The 23,810-nt window shown below is 36.9% G+C and overlaps 1 protein-coding gene across 2 annotated transcripts in view; it reads left to right on the plus strand.

Moving 5' to 3' along the window:
- LOC114326392 (E3 ubiquitin-protein ligase MIB2) overlaps positions 1-23,810 on the plus strand; it is a 101,832-nt gene that overhangs the window by 58,526 nt on the left and 19,496 nt on the right. For both annotated transcript variants that reach the window (XR_007696125.1, XM_028274752.2), the window contains exons 11-12: positions 11,316-11,582; positions 13,347-13,627. Coding sequence is in view for 1 of the 2 variants with exons in the window: in XM_028274752.2 (XP_028130553.1) it covers positions 11,316-11,582; positions 13,347-13,627 (548 nt within the window). In the remaining variant the exon portion in view is untranslated. The remainder of the gene's footprint in view (positions 1-11,315; positions 11,583-13,346; positions 13,628-23,810) is intronic.

Genomic DNA, 23,810 nt, shown 5'->3' on the forward strand with positions numbered 1-23,810 from the left:
CATTCCTAAATATGCGCTTACATGGACAACAAAAAATTGCTCAATTATGAGCAGTAATGGTCGATTGCGAGGTGACAAAATATCAAGCAATTTACGGCAACTGAAACAAATAACAATTTGGAAAAGTGTTTAGCAACTACAATATTGAGCAACTACCGATTGAGCAACTCAAAGAAATTAGACAATACTTTCATACATGAAAACAGTACATACGATCAATCCAGTTAAAAAACTTCGCTCGGCATGCAAGAACGACATTTTTGCAGCGGTGGCTGCAAGAATTTCATTTATTTTCATGAGTCAAAAGCAAAAAAGGAAGAAAAGGAATAGACGTATGTGCCGAACTTTTTTAGCAAGACGGCAGCAAACTTCGTTGTGTAGTGAATTATATATTTGATTCAAAAACTTTATTAGAATGTCCCTAACTCATTTTGAATTTCTTTTGAATAAATGTAATTACGACACAGACGACCAATATGAGAGAACGACGTCCTGCATCAATAAAATTGCCTTAACCCTTCGATTCGTAGCAAGTGGAGATTCATACAAAAGTTTAAAGCATCTGTTTAGAATTTCTGATAGTTACATTGTACTATTCATCTCCACTTAGTGAATTTATAGAGCTAGGGAATTTTGGAATGGACTGGGAACCCGGGAAACTCTTTGCACTAAATGTATTATTGCAGAAATACCGAAATCAAAGGAAATACCTCTTTGCTGTATTTATTGACTATTAAAAGGCCTTTGAGCGTGTACAGCATCACTAATTAAAATATTAAAGAATAAAGGAGTTGATAATCAAGAAATACGAATCATAGAAAAATTATTACGAAGAAATTAAACACTGCGATGAATACAAGTACCTGGGCATGAAGATAACTCAAGATGGAACACTCGACGCTGCTATAAAAGACAGAAACATACAGGGTAGAAAAGCCATATCCATGATGAACGGCATTCTGTGGGACCAGACAATATCTAAAGCGAACAAACAGCTCATATACATTAGCATACTTAAAAGTATAATCACATATGGCAGTGAAGTTTGGCCACTGAAACAAAGAGCTCAGAAAATGTTACTAGTAACAGAAATGGACTTCTGGAGAAGAGCAGCAGGCAAATCAAGAAGAGATCGGATACCGAACGAGAGAATACGAGAAATGATGGGAGTAACACATACAATAATTGATGACATAAAAACAAAACAACTGGTGTGGTACGGCCATGTACAGAGAATGCCAGACGACAGGATCCCTAAACAGATTTTGGCATGGACACCACAAGGGAGAAGAAAAAGAGGAAGGCCGAGAAGAAGCTGGAGGGAGGGAATTGAAAAAGAACTAGAGGAAAGAGAAATCCCTCCAGGTCTATGGTTAAACAGAGAAGAATGGCGGTTAGGAGTCGGAAGGCGTCGGAGAACGCTGTAAACCGATAGTAGTAGTAGAAAAATTATACTAGCGTCAAACAGCGACAGCTTGCATAAATGGAAAATCAACAGAAATATGTAAAATTTAAAGAGGTGTCAGACAGGGTTGTATACTGTCCACAGTGTTATTCAATCTATATTCAGATAGAATATTTAAAAAAGCGCTGTATAATTTGGAATGAGGCGTGAAAGTTAATGGAATCCTGATAAATACAATCAGAGATGCAGATGATACAGTTATTTTAAGTAATGACATGAATGGATTGCAATGCCTTTTAAATGCCATTGACACAGTAGGAAGAGAGGTTGGCCTAAACATAAACTGTTCTTCAGAAACAAAATACATGGTGTTTAGCACATCAAGATTCACGGTTATATGTTGATGGTCATATAATTCAAAGAGTACCAAGTTTTAAATATCTTGGTTGCCATATTACTGAACAATTAGATCCAGATAAAGAGATAAAATGTAAAATCGAGATAGCCCGCACATTTTTAAAAATGAGGTCATTCTTTTATAATGACAACTTACAACTTCAACTTCGAAAGCGTATGATTAAATGTTACATTTGGTCAGTCCTCTTATACGCTGTCGAAGCATGGACATTAAAAATATCTACCATTAATCGTTTAGAGACCTTTAAAATGTGGCTGCACAGACGTTCACTAAAAATACCATGGACGGCTATGCTGACAAATGTGGCAGTCCTTAAGAGAGCAAATGCTACTCGCGAGCTGCTTGATAATATGAAATGTAGAAAGATGGCCTATTTTGGACACGTAGTAAGGGGAGACCGATATAATATTCTTCAATTTATTATGATGGGTAAAATCGAATGACAAGAGGAATTGGTAGAAAACAGGCCGCTTGGTTGAAGAATATCAGGGAATGGACAGGTATAAAGAAAGCAGAGCAACTATTTAGAAGAGCTCGAGACAGGAGACAGAGACAGTTTCGCCATGTTAATCGCCAACGTCAAGGGGACTTTATAAGGCACGTTGAATTTTGACTCGATTGTATATATATATATATATATATATATATATATATATATATAGCTTAATAGGTCTTAAAGACCCATGGCTTGGAATTTCTCCAGTTTTCCTCCATTTTCTTCTGTCCAAGGCTGCAGTTCCCCAATTTGATATCCCGATTGTTTCCATTCGATTCTTCCTTATACGCTTCTAGCCTTCCTTCAGCCATTCTCGCAAGATATCCTAACCAAGTCTCTTTGTTCTGACGATCTGGTTAATTGCTGGCATTCTCGCAAGGTGGCCTAACCAACTAAGTCTCTTTGTTCTGACGACCTCGCTAATTTCTGGTTTCCGGTACAACTCTCTGATATCTGCATTTGTTCGTCTCCTCCAAATGTCTGGCATCGACTTTTACTCCCCTGAATATCTTCCTTAGGACACTCCGCTCTCAGATGTTCAGCATATTTTCTTTGGTTTTTGTTTATAACTCATATTTTGCTTCCGTAAAGGACTGTGGACTGGATCACAGTTCGGTATAGTCTCAATTTTGCCTCTCTGGAGATGTTTTTAGTTAAATAAAATTAACATGAAGTAAAACTCCCTAGTGTAGTTGGTATATTTAATAAAAATTATAAAAATTTTTAAAAATCCAAACGGATTACGTTCAAAACGTTTTCGGACTTATCAGTCCATCATCAGTGAACCTAAAAGTAAGTAATCTCACTTAGTAAAATTGAAAAGGGTGAAATTTTGAATGTTAAAAATTGAAAAGTGTGGTTACGATTACTTACTCTCTGTCCTTGCTAAATAGCCACAATGCCAAACACTGGTCAAGATGTATGTTCTAACTACATGGTGAAATCTGATCTACAATTTGGCTTACATTGGATGCCAACGGATTAGTACTAGGAACATGATGCTCTACTCCATTAATTAAGAGATTTTTTTATAATTAGGTCTACATTGAACTACGTTTAGTCTGTCAATGATTTAGAAGGAAGTTGAAATACTTCAAATGTCAGTAACATTGACATCCAGGAAAGGGAATTTTTAAGGTATTAACCAAGGTCAAGATCCAATGTGGTTACGGAACTTTAAGTTTAAGACTGTGTTGGAATTTTAATTTTTAATATTAGAATTTAAAATTTACTATTTTTATAAAAATATTACAACCATTACCATAAACTTGACTATAAAATTAAATTTGATCGAACTTATTGTCATAATATTGTAATGAAAAAAATGTAGGATAGAATTATTGGTTAATGAAAGTTAATAATTTTTTTGGCCTAAAATAGCCTTGTGGGTGAAAGTTAAAACGTTGAAGTGATACAACCGTTGTTTAGTGTGTATAGAAATATAAATTTGTTAACTGTAATGTTGGTTGTATAAGTCTAGTAAGATATTGATTCTGTATGAAATTAACCAATTAAAAAATTTGGTGAGAATTGAGGTAACTGATATAAGATTGTTAAGTGAAAAATATAAATAATTGACGGGATGTGAAAATGTGTTAGTTATAGTCAAAAATATAGGAAGTATTATAACATTATGCATATAAAAGAAAATGGAATTATTTGATTGTTAAATTAAAACTAAGTTGATAAAATGTGTAAATGAACAAAAGATTCAAAAGAAGTGCGTCAACCGCATGCACAAGACACAAACTGTATTTGGAAAATAATTAAAAGTTAAAAATAGTAAAATAAGAATAAAGTTGTAAAGTTAGAGATTAGAGTGGCTAGAAAGATAGATGCAACATATTAAAATTTTTTGAATTTTTAAGAAAAAATGTTTTTTAAAAAAGAAGAAAAATGAAAAATAAAAGAAAAAGAAAGAGAAAAATAAACTAAAAAGGAAAAAGGACCTGTATGAAAAAGGAAGAATTAAATGAATAGCGTAGTAAAACATTTTGGAAAAGATCAAGGAACGAAGTAAAGACCCAAGCGGCGAATAGACAAATAGATAAGGTCAATGATTTATGAAGGGAAAAGTAGGGTGAGAAAATGGCAAAGGGTGAATTAGTTGTGTTGGTGTTACTGGGGGTTATAGAGTAAATGATTAGTATGAAAGGAGATTTTGGAAATAGAAGGAAGTGAAGTATGAAAAAGAATGAAAAAGAAGGTTAAGTTAAAGGTTTTGGGTGAGGTCAGGAAAGTTGCTAAGAGTGAAGGATAAATTGAAAAAACAAGGAATTTAGGAAAAAAGTTGACGGTGAATGGGAGTAAAATTGCGATTAAGGGAGGTTTGTCTATTCACACAATTGGGACTGGACCTCAAGTCTCGGACAATCTCCAAATCCTCATACAAGTCCAATCGGAGTGTGTTTTTCTGCTGTATATTGTGCACCAACTGGACACCCTCAGGAATCTTAAGTTCATGTCTATTGACTTTAAGGTGATGTGAGAAGGAGGAAGTAGTATCTCTCTTACTATGTTCTAGGGATCTGGTGGCAAGAGATCTACAAGTTCTACCGATGTAGGTAGCATCACAATCTGAGCAAGAGAGTTTATATACACCACTACGGTTCATGTAGTTGATTGGATCCTTAGTATTGGTCAAACTCTTGTTAAGGGTGTTATTAACTTTAAAAGAAATTTTTATATTATCACAGGAGTTGGTAATAATGTATTTAACTCTTTCAGATAGATTAGGGTTATGGAAAGGCAATGAAGCATAAATCGGAGTTGTTGTAGATGAAGTAGAAGAAAAAGCTGACTGTTGAAGTAATCTGAGCTCTCTTTTATGTTGGAGTTTATTGATGATATCAGGGTCATAACCATTGTTTATAGCAATCTGTTTAATGATGTTTAATTCTTTGTTAAATTCTGTTGATGAAAGAGGAATAGAATTTAATCTGTGGATAAAACTACGGAATGAAGAAAGTTTGTGGGAAAGAGGATGATTAGATGATGAATGAATTACCTGATCTGTTTGAGTAGGTTTACGGTAGATCCCAAAGCTGAAATGGTCATCTAGTCTGGTGATAGAAAGGTCTAAGAAATTAATGGAGTTAGAAGTTTCTAGTTCCATAGTGAAAGTGATTTTTGGATGAATTTGATTTATTTTATGAAGTAAATTCTGTGCTGAGTTGGAATCGCCTGAGATCAGAAGTAAACAATCATCTACAAAACGGAACCAGTGTAAAATCTCAGTATTTTTTATGATATAGTTGGATTCTATTTTGTTGGATTTTAGAATCCAACTATATCATAAAAAATACTGAGATTTTACACTGGTTCCGTTTTGTAGATGATTGTTTACTTCTGATCTCAGGCGATTCCAACTCAGCACAGAATTTACTTCATAAAATAAATCAAATTCATCCAAAAATCACTTTCACTATGGAACTAGAAACTTCTAACTCCATTAATTTCTTAGACCTTTCTATCACCAGACTAGATGACCATTTCAGCTTTGGGATCTACCGTAAACCTACTCAAACAGATCAGGTAATTCATTCATCATCTAATCATCCTCTTTCCCACAAACTTTCTTCATTCCGTAGTTTTATCCACAGATTAAATTCTATTCCTCTTTCATCAACAGAATTTAACAAAGAATTAAACATCATTAAACAGATTGCTATAAACAATGGTTATGACCCTGATATCATCAATAAACTCCAACATAAAAGAGAGCTCAGATTACTTCAACAGTCAGCTTTTTCTTCTACTTCATCTACAACAACTCCGATTTATGCTTCATTGCCTTTCCATAACCCTAATCTATCTGAAAGAGTTAAATACATTATTACCAACTCCTGTGATAATATAAAAATTTCTTTTAAAGTTAATAACACCCTTAACAAGAGTTTGACCAATACTAAGGATCCAATCAACTACATGAACCGTAGTGGTGTATATAAACTCTCTTGCTCAGATTGTGATGCTACCTACATCGGTAGAACTTGTAGATCTCTTGCCACCAGATCCCTAGAACATAGTAAGAGAGATACTACTTCCTCCTTCTCACATCACCTTAAAGTCAATAGACATGAACTTAAGATTCCTGAGGGTGTCCAGTTGGTGCACAATATACAGCAGAAAAACACACTCCGATTGGACTTGTATGAGGATTTGGAGATTGTCCGAGACTTGAGGTCCAGTCCCAATTGTGTGAATAGACAAACCTCCCTTAATCGCAATTTTACTCCCATTCACCGTCAACTTTTTTCCTAAATTCCTTGTTTTTTCAATTTATCCTTCACTCTTAGCAACTTTCCTGACCTCACCCAAAACCTTTAACTTAACCTTCTTTTTCATTCTTTTTCATACTTCACTTCCTTCTATTTCCAAAATCTCCTTTCATACTAATCATTTACTCTATAACCCCCAGTAACACCAACACAACTAATTCACCCTTTGCCATTTTCTCACCCTACTTTTCCCTTCATAAATCATTGACCTTATCTATTTGTCTATTCGCCGCTTGGGTCTTTACTTCGTTCCTTGATCTTTTCCAAAATGTTTTACTACGCTATTCATTTAATTCTTCCTTTTTCATACAGGTCCTTTTTCCTTTTTAGTTTATTTTTCTCTTTCTTTTTCTTTTATTTTTCATTTTTCTTCTTTTTTAAAAAACATTTTTTCTTAAAAATTCAAAAAATTTTAATATGTTGCATCTATCTTTCTAGCCACTCTAATCTCTAACTTTACAACTTTATTCTTATTTTACTATTTTTAACTTTTAATTATTTTCCAAATACAGTTTGTGTCTTGTGCATGCGGTTGACGCACTTCTTTTGAATCTTTTGTTCATTTACACATTTTATCAACTTAGTTTTAATTTAACAATCAAATAATTCCATTTTCTTTTATATGCATAATGTTATAATACTTCCTATATTTTTGACTATAACTAACACATTTTCACATCCCGTCAATTATTTATATTTTTCACTTAACAATCTTATATCAGTTACCTCAATTCTCACCAAATTTTTTAATTGGTTAATTTCATACAGAATCAATATCTTACTAGACTTATACAACCAACATTACAGTTAACAAATTTATATTTCTATACACACTAAACAACGGTTGTATCACTTCAACGTTTTAACTTTCACCCACAAGGCTATTTTAGGCCAAAAAAATTATTAACTTTCATTAACCAATAATTCTATCCTACATTTTTTTCATTACAATATTATGACAATAAGTTCGATCAAATTTAATTTTATAGTCAAGTTTATGGTAATGGTTGTAATATTTTTATAAAAATAGTAAATTTTAAATTCTAATATTAAAAATTAAAATTCCAACACAGTCTTAAACTTAAAGTTCCGTAACCACATTGGATCTTGACCTTGGTTAATACCTTAAAAATTCCCTTTCCTGGATGTCAATGTTACTGACATTTGAAGTATTTCAACTTCCTTCTAAATCATTGACAGACTAAACGTAGTTCAATGTAGACCTAATTATAAAAAAATCTCTTAATTAATGGAGTAGAGCATCATGTTCCTAGTACTAATCCGTTGGCATCCAATGTAAGCCAAATTGTAGATCAGATTTCACCATGTAGTTAGAACATACATCTTGACCAGTGTTTGGCATTGTGGCTATTTAGCAAGGACAGAGAGTAAGTAATCGTAACCACACTTTTCAATTTTTAACATTCAAAATTTCACCCTTTTCAATTTTACTAAGTGAGATTACTTACTTTTAGGTTCACTGATGATGGACTGATAAGTCCGAAAACGTTTTGAACGTAATCCGTTTGGATTTTTAAAAATTTTTATAATTTTTATTAAATATACCAACTACACTAGGGAGTTTTACTTCATGTTAATTTTATTTAACTAGATGGTATACAGCCAACCTTCGGGTATTATCCCGTTTTATTTATGTTTTTAGTTCTTAGTAGTTTGTTTCAGTTCTCCGACAGTCTTCCTTCCTCTCGAAATTCGCTTCTCAATTTCTTGGCTTTGTTCACCTTTACTTGTTAGAGTTACTCCTAGATACTCAAATTCCTTCACATTTTTTAAGCAATACTCTTTACTTTCGTTGTTTGTGGTAGTTTTCAGATGTGGTCTGCCATATTTCCATATACTTCGTTTCTTGCTCATTGATACTCAGTCCATCCTGCTTAGCCTTCGCTTCAAAGAGTTTAAATATCCTCAGCAGTTCCCTTTCAGTTCTTGCCATTAACACTACGTCATCCGCAAAGGCCAGAATCTGGCTTCTGTTGTTATAGAGCATACCTTTCGTTTGTATTCCACTCTTTCTTAATATTTGTTCCAACCAGAAGTGGAGTATTGTGGATAGCGGATCTCCCTGCTTTAATCCCCTTTTAACTTCGAATTTTCCTGTTAAACTTCCTTATATCCTTATTCTATTGTCGGTCTTCATTAAGGTCATTTTTACTAGTTTGAGCATCTTTTCCGTAATTCCAAGTATTATTAGGGCTCAAATATAATGTTAAATGTTGGGTCTAGGGAAAAAACAAAAACCCGACTGCTAAAAAACAAATTAAGTGAAAAGAAGAAATTTTGTGCTGCCAAACAAAAATCACTTCCATTCGCTGTCCGCGCGGAAGCGACGCGTTGCCGCAGACAAGATCTGTAATACAAGATATAAACAAAGTACACCGCACAAACCTTATAGAAATTAGGTCCCAGTGGATTTAGTTCATATACCCTATTCCACGAACATACGCCTGTTTTGGATTACTTCGACAACGAATATTTTACTGTGCAAAATAAGAAGAACGAAAGTAAATTGCAAATTACATTGTTGTTTATTGGAATAATTATTAGCGCCATTTACTTTCGTATTTTTTATGTTGCACAGTAAAATATTCGTTGTCGAAGTAATCCAAAACAGGCGTATGTTCGTGGAATGGCCCATACTTTGGGAAAATACTCTTTGAAGCATTGTGATAAAAAGTTCTCATGGACACAACTCGACTGTATGGAGGATTTTAGAGGCACAAACTCGGAAAATTATAAGATTTACTGGGTATTCCAATTCCCTGAGTTACTGGTTATCTGGCAACATGTAGAAGTTTGGATCAAAGAAAAGTAATTGTAGTCTAGGATTTTTTCCTGGCTATCCAATGGCGACCTTTACTTTGACATTGACCTTCAACGGACATCATCTTCTAGAGTTTCGAGGGTTTCCGGCATTAAATTGATATAAACAGATTACTCATGGGTTTTTGGGATCGCTAAACACGAATATGCCATCAGAATTGACCTCAGGAGCACGTGGTGGCCAGGGCCACTGCAAGGGACGTCATCTTCTAGAGTTTCGATGGTTTTCGGCATTTAATTGATGCAAATGAATTACTGGAGGGTTTTTGAGGTCGCTAAACACGAATATGTCACCAAAACCGACTCACGGAGCACCTGGTGCCTAAGGCACGTCATCTTCTGGAGTTTTGAGAGTTTTCGGTACTAAATTGATGCAAACGGATTGGTACACACTGAGTACTCGGTTGTTTCTGAGTTGCTGTTCAAAGAAAGCGTACAAATTGGTGAAAAGTTTTTTTTGCTATTTGTAGATTTTTATTAAAATAACTATGTTGTGCTATTCAGTTGTTTTAATTATTTATAAATATAAACTCAATTTATATCTGACAATGTTTTTGCTTCATTTATTTTAAGATCGATTTACTATATTCTATTTTGATAGTGTTATTCATCGTGGTCACTAGATACTCTAGAATCTTTTATCTAAGTCATATTCGTGTTTAGCAATCCCAAAAACGCAAGAGTAATCCGCTTGCATCAATTTAGTACCGAAAACTCTCGAAATCCCAGAAGATGACGTGCCTTAGGCACCAGGTACCCCGGTGTCTATTCTGATGGCGTATTTGTGTTAAGCAGCCCCAAAAACCCATGAGTAATACCCATCTGCATCAATTTAATGCCGAAACCTGTCGAAACTCCAGAAGAAGACCTGCCTTATGCACAAAGGTGCTCCGTGGGTCGGATCTGATGGTGTATTTACGTTAAGCAGCTCCAAAAACCTGTGAGTAATCAGTTTACATTAATTTAGTACCGAAAGCTCTTAAATGTCCAAAGCAGACGTGCCTTAGGCACCAGGTACTCCGATGTCTGTTGTGATGGGGTATACGTGTTCAGCAACTCCAAAAACCTATGAGTAATCCGTTTGCATCGATGTAGTACCGAAGACCCTCGTAACTCCAGGAGCGCCTTTCATTGACCTTGGAAACTAGGTGCTCCGGGAGTCGGTTCTGGTGGCATATTCGTGTTTAGTGACCTCAAAAAACCCTCCTGTAATTCATTTGCATCAATTAAATGCCGAAAACCATAGAAACTCTAGAAGATGACGTCCCTTGCAGTGGCCCTGGCCACCACGTCCTCCGGAGGTCAATTCTGATGGCATATTCGTGTTTAGCGATCCCAAAAAACCATGAGTAATCTGTTTATATCAATTTAAAGCTGAAAACCCTCGCAACTCTAGAAGATGACGTCCGTTAAAGGTCAAGGTCAAAGTAAAGGTCGCCATTGGATAGCCAGGAAAAAATCCTAGACTACTAGTACTTTTATTTAATCCAATCTTCTACATGTTGCCAGATAACCAGTAACTCAGGGAATTCGAATACCCGGTAAATCTTATAATTTTCCAAGTTTGTGCCTCTATATCTTAAAAATCCTCCATACGATCGAGATGTGCCCATGAGAACTTTTTATTAGGATTCTTCAAAGAGTATTTTCCCAAAGTATGAACTGATTCCACTGGGACCTAATTGCCATAAGGTTTGTGCGGGGTACCTAATAGCAGCGACATTGAGCAATATGGAATATTACCACATTTTTTTGACATTGCTCCATATCGATTATATCATATTGTCGAGCAATGATTGCTAAAAAATTGCTCGTATAAGCGCACTTTAAGGTTTGTTAAAATTTATTTTTTTTTGTTTTTTTAATATTTTTTAGGATTCGACTTTACTATTCGGAATAAGCGCGGTTTTAACGTTCTACACCACGCGGCACTAAAGGGTAAAACTTTCGCCACCAGGAAGTTACTGAGTGTCGCAAGGCAGCTGGTAGACGTGAAAAAAGACGACGGATTTTCCGCTTTACATTTGGCTGCCTTGAATGGTCATAAGGATGTGGTCGACACATTGGTTAGAGTAGGCCAAGCTGATATCGATTTAAAAAATAACCGAAACCAGTCTGCTTTGCTTTTAGCTGTGAGCCAAGGTATGTTCTTTATCAATATAGTGTTAATTATTTTTAAATTGAGTTGTATGGTTTATAGACCTGGATCCCGCGTAAAAAAGTTGATTAATAGCAAGCTGAAAATTTGTTAATAGCTTAACGGTGTCTAGTCATACAATGGCTGCGAAACATGGGTGGTGACACAAAAATCTGCCAATGCATTAGATGTGTTTGAAAGAAAAGTATTACGTAGGATACTGGGCCCAATAAGTGAAAATAACAACTGGCGAATTAGGTATAATAGAGAAATATACGAGCAATATAGCGAACCAACTCTAGCACAACACACTAAACTGCAGAGATTACGGTGGGCAGGGCACGTGGTCCGCATGCATGAGAGTAGAATCCCCAGAAAATTGCTGAATGCAAGAATGCAGGGAAGAAAACCTGTTGGAAGACCTAAAAAGAAATGGGAAGACGAAGTCGATGAGGATGCCAGGAACTTTCTGGGAACGCGTTCATGGAAAAGAACAGCGGTAAATCGAAATGATTGGAGAAGCTTATTGAAGGAGGCCAAGGCTCGATTTGGGCTGTAGTGCCATTGGATGGATGGTCTAGTCATACAAACTTTGATGTATGGGAACACTGGAACAGGGGAAGTTTTAATTGTGGAACAGGTTAAAAATTTGGAACGTCAGACAACGAAAACGTTCCATGTATTTTGTCGGACAGAACTTCCAATTGATTTGTTACCATTTCATTAAACTCTCATGCAAAAATCAGACTGATGTTTATCCTGAATAAAACTTTTATTTCTACTATACTCTATTTCACGTTAAGAATAGAACGTTACGCTTATGGAGATCAGTGTTGACAAACTTCTTAGGCACGGGTGGCTACTCGACTGCCGATATACGATTCATTTTAATCAGTACGGCATGGCATCGGCGCGCTTCTATCGTTCATAAGAAATGCATGGGGCTATCTTCGCAATGTTCTATTCTTAACGTGAAATAAAGTATAGCAAAGATTTTAGTTACAATTCAAGTATACAAAAATCAGACTTTAAAATAACATTTTCAATCAGACTGAAATAAATGTGGTTTTTACATGATCTTTTATAATTTTTACAATTGCTGATAATGCTGTTCCAGTACGTCGCGATTAGTGTTGTAAGAGTTCAGAATGTTAAACGCTAACAGGCGGTAGCCTCAGCGGTAGCGGTCATTGTACTGTAAGCGTCATACCCGGTAGTTAATATATTGCTTTTTGTTTCCTTTTTTGTTGATTGGTACAATATCTCCTTATTTTCATTGATCTGTCATTGTGTCTTCTTGTCATATACCTTAAATTAGCTTATATATAGATCTGCATAGTGCTTCTTCTCCGTGTTTTAGACACTGCAGGTATGCCATCGCTGTCTGGATCCTTATTATTTTTAAGTTTTTTAATTGCTTATGTGACTTCCTAATGTAGTGTTGGTCTTCTATTTCAGCTGTATGCACCTCTATATTTGGTGATTTGAAATAAACTGTTCTCCAACTTAATATTGTCGCCTCTCGGATACTTTTTAATTATCGATATTTTTTTTGCAGTGCACATGAAACGCTAATAGGTACAGTCGAACCCGCTTATTGGAATAGCCTTCGTGCCCAGCAAAAGTATTCTTATTACCGGGATATTCTAATAACCGATCATTGGTGGCTAGTAAATAATTTCGGAACCTCAAATTTCTATTCCTTAAACCGGGATATTCCTTTAAGAGGTATTCTTATAAGCGGGTTCGACTGTATATTCATTTTTTAGGTCATTGCGGCGTTATAGAAGTACTTATCGAACTGAAAGCTAACATAAATGCCAAAGATGAAGACGAAGACAACGCTTTGCATATAGCATTAACAAAGAAGAACCAATTAACCGGGGAAGTTTTACGGGAAGAGAGCCCAGCGATCCATTCTATTTACAAGAATCTCGGACAGTTTCAAGAATGTCGTCTAGCTCTTGCTATAGGATGTTATCTAGTACAGAGAGGCATCGATCCAGACGGGGCTAATAGTAAAGGACAGTCTGCTTTGAGTTTGCTTCAGGTAAAGATAATTTCTTATCTAGGATTTAAGAAATTTGTGTCATCTAGTAACATTGTGGGACATCAGTCTTGTTAAAATGTTCGATGCAATCATTTTAAATCATCAATTTTGGCTATATATTTTCAGACATTTTCTGCGGGTGTCCATACCAGCTCAGTATTTTAGCTCAAATTGTGTCTAAGATGTCTAGCTCAATTTCTAATTCTCTCAGAATATCTTCATTCCTCACCCTGTTGAGTCTAGTGAGCCGCCAACATCGTCTCCAGAGTTCATATCCATGGCCCTGATGTTTTACTTGTTTCTGTTCGAATAAATCCATTCCAACATGCAAAACAATTTAAATATATTTTTATGCCTGGTTGCACCAACATATCTTAAGCTTAAGACGTGCCTTAAGGGGATGGGTAAAATTTTCGGTTGCAATGGTATTCAAATGGGGATTCATTTTTTTCGAATCCTGAGAAAACAAGTATTTTTGAAAAATTTAAACGCAGAATGAAATATTACATTATTACCGAGGGCCGGAAGTCTCTGAAAACTTCTATAATGTTTATTTTAATAAATTACAGGGGTGAAAAACTAAGAGAAAATGTAGTGTGATTTTTAATTTCAAATATCTCGTTCAAAAGAAACTTTTTATTTATTCTAAGGGACTTTCGGTCCTGGATAATAATTTAGTGTTTCATTCTGCGTTTAAATTTTTTAAAAATATTTATTAGTTTTTTCAGGATTCGACAAAAATGGACATCATGTCCGTGGTGATATTTTCCAAATCGAACATTCGCTATCTTTGTCATACAACGCACTGAGTCAAATAGAATATGATGACAAGGCAGTGTCAGTTTTAAATATTTGACATGGCATCGGGAATATTTTGAGTTGTTGATTAAATAATCAACAATAATATTGATAGTGTATTTAATAAATAATTGATTTAAGACGTGAACTTAAGGCCATCGGTACATAATTCGCAAATTTACGGCAAATTACGTGTAGTAAAATTCACACTGGTATGGATATGTAAACATTACTAGAATGTCATTCTACTTGACAATATCATCATTAACTTTAAAGAGATGTCTTTTGAATGTTCTTGGATAACGGTTATTTGTATAATTGCAAATTATTAATTCAGTTAATAAATGTGATAATTTTTTCACTAACTATGTATTCAGTGATTGTAATAATTTATATTTACAAACAAAACTAATACTCAATCGAGAAAAGAAGAAAAGTGTTAAAGTGATTTTTTAATAATATATATTGTTACTGTGGAACGCTTACAATTTTGAACATCTTTAACAACAAAATACTTGGATCACAGAATATATCCTAATGTATTCTCTGCTTGGATCTTCCCCAAATAATAAACAATAAATAACTTTTTATTAAGTTCACGTCTTAAATCAATTATTTATCAAATACACTATCAATTTATTTAATCAACAACTCAAAATATTCCCGATGCCATGTCAAATATTTAAAACTGTCAGTGTCTTGTCATCATATTCTATTTGACTCAGTGCGTTATATGACAAAGATAGCGAATGTTCGATTTGGAAAATATCACCACGGACATGGGGTCCATTTTTTTCGAATCCTGAAAAAACTAATAAATATTTTTTAAAAAATTAAACGCAGAATGAAAGACTAAATTATTATCGAGGGCCAAAAGTCCCTTAGAATAAATAAAAAGTTTCTTTTGAATGAGATATTTGAAATTAAAAATCACACTACATTTTCTCCTAGTTTTTCACCCCGGTAACGGGTCTAGGACGTTTCATCGCCGCCGTTTCGATGCCGATGCCGGCCGATTCATCGTCAGTCAATTAATCGCTATCTGATATATTTCCGAATTTTCGACAGTTACAATTATTATTTATTTTTAGTATTAATTAGAAATTCTAGGAAATGCGAGATATGACGGCGATGAAATGGACTGGCGATGAACCGGCGGCGATGAAACGTCCCATTCCGCCTGTAACTTATTAAAATAAACATTATAGAAGTTTTCAGGGACTTTCGGCCCTCGATAAAAACGTAATCTTTCATTCTGCGCTTAAATTTTCAAAAATACTTACTACTTTTCTCAGGATTTGAAAAAATGAATCCCCATTTGAACAGCATTGAAGCCGAAAATACGTACCCATCCCCTTAAGGGATGGACTTATGGTTTGAAATCAACGAATCAAGCACATTTTTGTGAATTTTTTTCGAAGCTATGGTACAATTATTTTATTTTTAAATTAAATAGGCATATTAAGTACAATTCAAAGAATATTTAGAAAAAAATTAAATCCAAAGTATTGAAAAATAAGCCATTGGTGACAAATTTTGACAGGCAGCTCACAAATAATGGATTTTGCGATGGACATCAGAACTCGACACTCGATCATACGAAACAAAAAATTCAAAAAGATTTAATTAGCTTATGAGTTTCACGAGGTCACAACGTCGAGTTTTTTTTTTTATTTTTAATGATTTTTGAATTTTTGGTATCACTCAGAAATCAAAAAAATGAAATTTTTGGTAAAAATTTTGTGAAAATCAACAGATTTATTATTGTTGAACAAAAAATAAGCAAAAAAAGAAAAATATCTCGACGTTGTTACCTCATGAAATGTCTAAAGAAAATCTGTGCAAAATATGAGGTAGATCGGCCGAGTAGTTTTTCAGTTACAATGCATTTGAAAAAGCAGTTTTGAGAAAAATGCGTTTAAAGTTTTGACAACTGCATCTTCATCTTCTTATTTGTCTGCCAAATCGTAAAGTGATGCACATTGGAATATGTTTTTTGAATCGAGGAGTAATCTACAAAAGAGAAGACGAACAGTTGTTTAACGTTTCTCACTACGCTCAAGCGTAGTCGAAGGTAGGGATATTCAACACCCTGTATCTCTGGTAATCTTACTCCGATTATTTTGAAATTTTCAGAGTGTATTCTTGAAAGTATGCACTTTTATTTTAAATAATAAAAAAAATTAAATATTTCAAACCATACCCCCCCCCCCTTAATAAAAAGTTATTTGTTGTTTATTATTTATGGAAGATCCAAGCAGAGAATACATCAGGATATATTCTGTGATCCAAGTATTTTTTTGTTAAAGATGTTCAAAATTGTAAGCGTTCCATAGTAACAATATATTATTGAAAAATCACTAACACTTTTCCTGTTTTCTCGATTGGGTATTAGTTTTTGTTGTACATATAAATTATTACAATCACTGAATACATAGTTAGTGAAAAAATTATCACATTTATTAACTGAATTAATAATTTGCAATTATACAAAAATAACAGTTATCCAAGAACTTTCAAAAGCCATCTATTTAAAGTTAATGATGACATTGTCAAGTAGAATGACATTCTAGTAATGTTTACATATCCATACCAGTGTGAATTTTACTACACGTAATTTGCCGTTTAAAGACAGAAAAAGTAGGGATAGTCATAAAATATTTGCGAATTATGTACCGATGGCCTTAAGCTCAGATTACTAAACATACGCGTTGCACCATTGAGTCTTAGACCAATCTTCAGCTTGAGACAATGGATGGCCACGTCGATTGCATCTTAAACTTCGTCTCAGTTAAGACGAGCTTAGATAAAAATTGAAAATTATTGATCTATAAGCTGAGCTTAGCTAAGCTGGAGCTAAAGATGTGTTGGTGCCACCAGGCATTAATTTAGTTATAAATACGTAGAATGTAGAAAATGGGGCGGCCAATAGAGCCTGATACACTGCGACCTTAGTAGATCTATTGTGTTTCCCTTTTCTTTTAAAGCACTTCATCTAGCTTAGTCCTCTTAATGAGACTTAACAGCCTTGATAGTGGCCTTTTCATGTAGCCTGGTGCTTCCGGTTTTTCCTCACCGAGTTCTAGAAACCGCACTCGTGCGAGACCTTCACAATGACACAGAACGTGTAGAGCGGTTTCCTCTTCTTCCAGAACCGACAGGTGTCCTCTTCTGTCAGGCCTATGAGACTCAAGTGTCTATTGAGTCTACAGTGTCCAGTCAGCAGACCCACTATCATTCTGACAGTGCTTCGACTGCGCGAAAGTAAGTCTGTTGTAAATTTAGCCGAATGTCCTTTGATGAACTGTTTGGCCTGCCTCTGTCCTGGGGAGTTGTTCCACCATTCAAGAGACTTCTGTTGCGCCCATTTTTGTATAGCTGCTCTTTTTATCGTATTTGAGATTCCAAAGACGGGTTCCGGACCAACCAGTGGCGTAGATGCGCCTTCTCGGGCCAATTCATCGGCCTTCTCGTTGCCACGATGAATCTTATGTCCCGGTACCCAGGCAAGTGTCAATCTGTTTCGACTTCCCACCTGAGAGAGGACACTCAAACAGTTCCATACCCGCCATGAATTGACCTGTACCGAACTGAGAGCCTTCAGAGCCGCTTGACTATCCGAATAGATAACGATGGAGTCGTTATCTAGATTTCGACTGATTAGTTCCATAGCGCACCTTTGTATAGCAGCTACTTCGGCTTGAAATACGGTCGCATATGTCCCTAGACATACCCGGACTTCCGTCCTTGGTTTTAAGCCATATATTCCAGCCCCTGTACCTATATCGGTTTTGGAGCCGTCCGTACATCATATTGAGTTTGCCGTTATCGGCGGACCAGTTTCCTAGTCCTCTCTTTTTGGTATTGTGACTTGAAAATTTTTGTTAAAGCTATACCTCGTAACCATTCGGTCTACAGGCATTCCTAGAACGGGGTCTGCCTTTATGTCCTGGTATAGCCTTAAGTTATCAGTTCCCTGCATCATACTTATTGGAGCTTGGCCCTGGATCAACCGATGTACTGTTGATCTGGCTTCACTCTGTATGTATATATGTAGAGGTGGTAGATTTAGTAGAACTTCTAGCGCGTCCGTTGGGGCTGTTCTCGTGGCTCCTGTAACACTCAAGCATGCAAGTCTTTGTGTGCTACTGAGCAATCGAATCGCCCCGGACTGTTGCGTTTTGTTCCACCACGCCACTGAACCGTAAGTTATCATGGGCCTTATAACCCTTGTGTATAACCAGAGGTTCATTTTAGGATTTAACCCCCAATTCTTATCACACATTCGTCTACATCTGTTCAGGGCCATAATGGCCTTCTGTGTGACTTTTTGAATGTGTGCATTCCATGTCAGCCTCTGGTCGAATATTACACCTAAGTACTTGGCCTGACTTGTGAATGGGATTTCTACTCCCTTGAGCGCTAGTGGCTGTAAGCCTTACAGTGCTCTTTTCCTGGTGAAGGGAACAACGGATGTTTTTTGAGGGTTAACCTTCAGGCCTTCTTCCTCACACCAGCTGTCCACCATCCTCAGAGCGACTTGAAGTCTCTCTGAAATTACTTTGGTAAAGCGTCCTCGAACTACAATTACCAAGTCGTCCGCATATCCCAGACAGTAAAAACCCTCCCTGGACAGCGTGTTAAGTAGGTCGTCCATAAGCGTAGCCCACAGTAATGGGGATAGAACTCCTCCTTGTGGGCAGCCGCTTACTGCCTTCGCTTCAATGGTGGCTTCACCTAACGAGGACACCATGATCCTGTTTGCTAAGGTCGCCTTTGTCCACTCGCATATGAAGGCAGGAACTCCTCTCGTTTTAAGCGCTTCCGTTACAGACTCGAAGGAGACGTTATTAAACGCTTCCTCCACGTCCAGAAACGTCGCCACCGCTATCTCTTTAAGATCATCCAGTTAAGATCATCCAGTGCCAAGTCAGTTGACTTTCCTGGCTGGTATGCATATTGACGATCGCTAAGTGGTTTTTCCATCAGCACATCGTCCCTAATATACCTGTCTATCAATCTTTCCAGCGTTTTTGCTAGGAAAGAGGATAGACTTATTGGTCTGTATGACTTGGGGGTCTGGTCCATTACCCTACCAACCTTGGGGATATATGTGACTTTCACCCTTCGCCATGCAGTTGGAATATATCTCCATGCCAAACTAGCTTTAAAGATCTTTTTTAGATGCGGGATAATCACATCCTGTCCAGGTGATTTATATGGCTGGAATTTATTGATCGCCCACCTGACTTTTTCCGGTCTCGTGATGTCGGTAGCTAATTTCCAGTCCGCCTTAGTAGGCCTTCTGGGATAAGCTACCTCTACCGGAGGATTATTGTCAATAGATGAGCCGGGGAAATGTGCCTTGGTGAGCATTATTAAGCTTTCCTCCAGGGTTTCCACATACGTTTCGTCCTCTTTCTTCAAGAGGCCGACCTGATTCACAATACCATCCTTAGCCAGGACCTTGTGGATTCTGGAGCATGCGGGAGCCTGTTCGACTTCCTCGCAGAACTTTCGCCACGAGTCTCTTTTGGCTTTTCGGATCTCCTTATTATATTGCGTCAGTTTTTCTCTATAAATGGACCACTCCTGGTTGAATTTGGCTTTATTGAATAGCCTTCTTACATCTGCCCTAAGCTTTTGTAAGTGTTCATTCCACCAGGGTGTGTCTTTCTTTCCTTTTTTTTCTCTCTCTGGACAATTCTCCTGGTAAGAGGCCAGAACAGCTCCGCTCACCGTTTCAACTGCCAGCTCGAGATCTTCCCTATCTCTTATGGTGCCGATTCCTCCCTCGAGAGACTTCTCGAGTGAGCCTCTATAGCCTTCCCAATCCGTCTTTCTCGGGTTCCTGAATCTTGCCACCATTCGAATCGAAGTAGCTAAATCGAATCGAATGTGCCTATGATCGGAACATGAAGGTTCCTCTGACACATGCCAATTCTTTATAGTATCGTACGTTTTTTCACTGCAAAGTGTTACATCTAAGACTTCTCTGCGCGTGGCCGTAACGAAGGTAGGTTTATTTCCTATATTGGCTATTTCTAAACCCATGCTTAAGATGAACTGTAGCAAAGACTCACCTCGACTATTGATGTTCGTACTCCCCCATGCCAGATGGTGGGCATTGGAATCACATCCCAGTATTAGATGAAGGTTCTCCCTTCGACTGTAGGTTATAACGTCCTCTACTATGCCTGGGCGGAAGACCTTCTCTCCAGCGAAGTAGGCAGAACAGACCAACCATCTTTTACTACCTTCCTCGGTGGAAGCGGTTAGAATACCTGTAACAAAGTCTCCACAGCAAAGATCCGGAATCAGTGTACAGTTTACTTCGTTGCCATATACAATGCATGCTCGAGGTGTCTCTCCTTTCGCATCGTATAATAACTTACCTTGTTGCGGCTTCAAGCCTGCAACTCTCCCTCCGTGGAGCCATGGTTCCTGCAGTAGGGCCAAGTCCAGGCCTTCCATATCAAACCTTCTGCACAAAACCGCCGACGCAGATTTGGCATGATGTAGGGTGACCTGCAGGATCTTTATTCTGCCTTCCTCTAAATTGAAGGCTATCTTTCGGGTTTTCCCGTATCCTCTACCCCTTCCATGGGAGAGACCATACGCTCAGTGGCTTCTAGCCTTCTGGGCGGGTCTGTAGCACTCCCCTGCAAGTCGGTGCGGACTTCTTCCGGGATTTTTCCTTCTTTTGCTCCTTCCCTTGGTCGCATATTGTTCCCACGAGTAGCTAGGGAATTGCAGTCCACTCCACCAGAGCCCCGCATGCCGGAGTAAGGCTAATTACTGTGAGGTGTCGCCTGGTTCCTCGCAGGAATCGCTCTCGACTAACTACGCATGGCCATTCATCCTTCGCCGCGATGTCTTCCAGCTTAGATTGCGGATTTTTTAAAGCTGATTTTCTCCATCTGGACTATTCTGTCTGGGTTACCATTCCATAGCCAAAAGGTCCCCGTTTTGTGGCGCCGGGAATTCGCCATTCATCCCCCCTGAGGGTAAGGGCTAGTCGGTGATGCATGCTGATATGCAGTTGGGCTGGTCTTCTCTTCTACTGGTATTTATCGGGGTCACTTATTTGGCGTCAGTGATCCCACCATTGCCCCGCCGACAATTTCCGAGCTACGAGCTCCTGTGGGGTATGGGGGGGGGTGAAGTTGGGTTGGGTGAGACATGTCGGCTACTCCTAGATAGTGCGTTGAGAAAGACTCGAAAAAGTGTGTGTGTGTCGGGGGCGAGGGCGGGGGCCCGCGCACCGACAGATGCGGCCAATGCGCGGGACCCCACCGCCGCTCCCGGCGGCTTGGTTTTGGAGCTTGGCGACTGAGATTAGGGTGATTTGGAGTAGCCGTAGGGAAGTTGGAAGGGTAAACTAAAAGCTGAAGGCGAAGGCGCCGCAACTGTTCGCCTCAATTGCCACGCCTTTTTGCGTCCAGCGGCGGTGTCCGGCGGCCACCCGGTGCACAGGCGCTGGACGCTTAGGGACTGCGTTTAGTTTCACTGGTCGTGCTCCCCTCACAATTTCAAGGACCAAGACCAGTTACTCGGCCCTCCCACCGACGTCGAGGAAAAATTGCAGTCCCGGGGAGGGTAATAAATACGTAACTCCACCTTTGACAAAATTTGCCAACGTGGCAAAACACATAAATATGTAAATGGCAACAGTGTAGTGTTCCGTTTGCATAAAAGAGATATATCGTCGGTGATGTGACAATACCTCCTATCCAGGCGCGGATACAGGGGGGTCAACGAGTCCATGGACCCTCTATTGTATTTAGTCTATAAGTATTTTTTTATTATTTATTATTTTTTTCTGTTAACTCTAAACTTTAAGTCATCAGTACAAACTAAATTACACGACAACCGCTTCCAAAGAATTGAAAGAAGCCATAAAATCTAATAAAACACTCTTCTCTGAAAAATAATCTGCAGGCGCATTTGTTTGGGTACCGATGGAACCATAAACAATGGAAATATTTTTCTCAATTCAAAGAATAACAAAAATTATATTTTAAAATGCAAATACATTACACTGGGTATAAACCTTATCTTATGAAAAGTCACGTTTCAAATTTGCGATACAATAAAGATATAAAAATTTGTATTTTACTAGATACCATGCATACCTACCCATTGATGGTAAAAAGGTTAATCTTTATGGTAAAGAACGACCAGTGAGATTAATAGTCGTGAATTCTCTATCAATCCTTTTGATACCGTGGGTATCTGGGATTATATATTGTATTTTATCCTTAGAGTAAGTGTGAGTCGTATGGCTAAATCTGAAAAATATAATATTGGAGCAGTGTTGCCACAGGTCTTGGGCAAAATTTCGGGAGACTGCTCCTATTTTTCGGTAGAAATCGTCAAATTTCGGTAGATTTCATTTTTTGTTTCTTTTGCTATCACATTGCAAAAAAATGATATTTTAGGTACGAGTATTCAAAAATAAACTACATTCATCATCATATCATGATCAATAATCACCATTCATCATAAAAATCATTCAAAGTTCAAAATCGGTATACGTTCAAAAAATGTATTTTCTCGGCTTTCTAGGTATTATAGAGCAATTTTCTTCATTTTTTTTAATCCAAAGTAACTCGAGTAGAGCCGTCTAACTAACGCAATACTAAATATCAAGGATGCTTTAGTTTTGTTATAAGGAATTAATTTATTTATAATAAAATAAAACTGCATATTTTTTCCTGTTGTAGACTTTTTAAAAAAACTTACCACACGTGTACCTATTAACGTTCAAAATACAAATATTCTTATTTGAAAGCTGTATAATTGTTTAAACAAGTTAAAAATTTTTGTTATAATAAATAATAGTTATAAGTTATTAACATTTATAAATTACTGCAAAAATAAGGGTTTTTTGCAATTATCTCCAATTGTTTATGTATTTCAAATCAGAAACTATTAAGATCTAGAATATTTATTTGAAACATTTTTCTCTAAAATCTACTAGGAATGTTTTATAGGCAAAAACATGAGTTTTTACACTTTATAATCGTTTAAAAACAAAACAATGTCGGATATTGAAGTAATTGAGAACGAGAAAAAATTTTAATGTTCTTTAGTTATGTCGAAAAGGTGCAAAATAAATTTCTCCTGTTTTAACATTTTAATATAAATACTATTTTTAGTTTGGAATTATCTTCTATATCAAAATAAGCCACAGTCCTTTAGTATTCACTATTCAGATTCAGGTAGATACATTTTACTCCCAAAATCATAATATAAAAGGACAAAGGACTGGTCATAAAATTGATATTTGTGTCACAAGCTAGTAAAAGCAATTCAAGAATTCTTGAAAATGGACTAAACACTGTTGCCAAATCTATCCCCTAAAAAAAATTTCTAATAATTT

This window comes from Diabrotica virgifera, chromosome 2 (genome assembly GCF_917563875.1).
Source record: "Diabrotica virgifera virgifera chromosome 2, PGI_DIABVI_V3a".
Classification (NCBI taxonomy): domain Eukaryota; kingdom Metazoa; phylum Arthropoda; class Insecta; order Coleoptera; family Chrysomelidae; genus Diabrotica; species Diabrotica virgifera.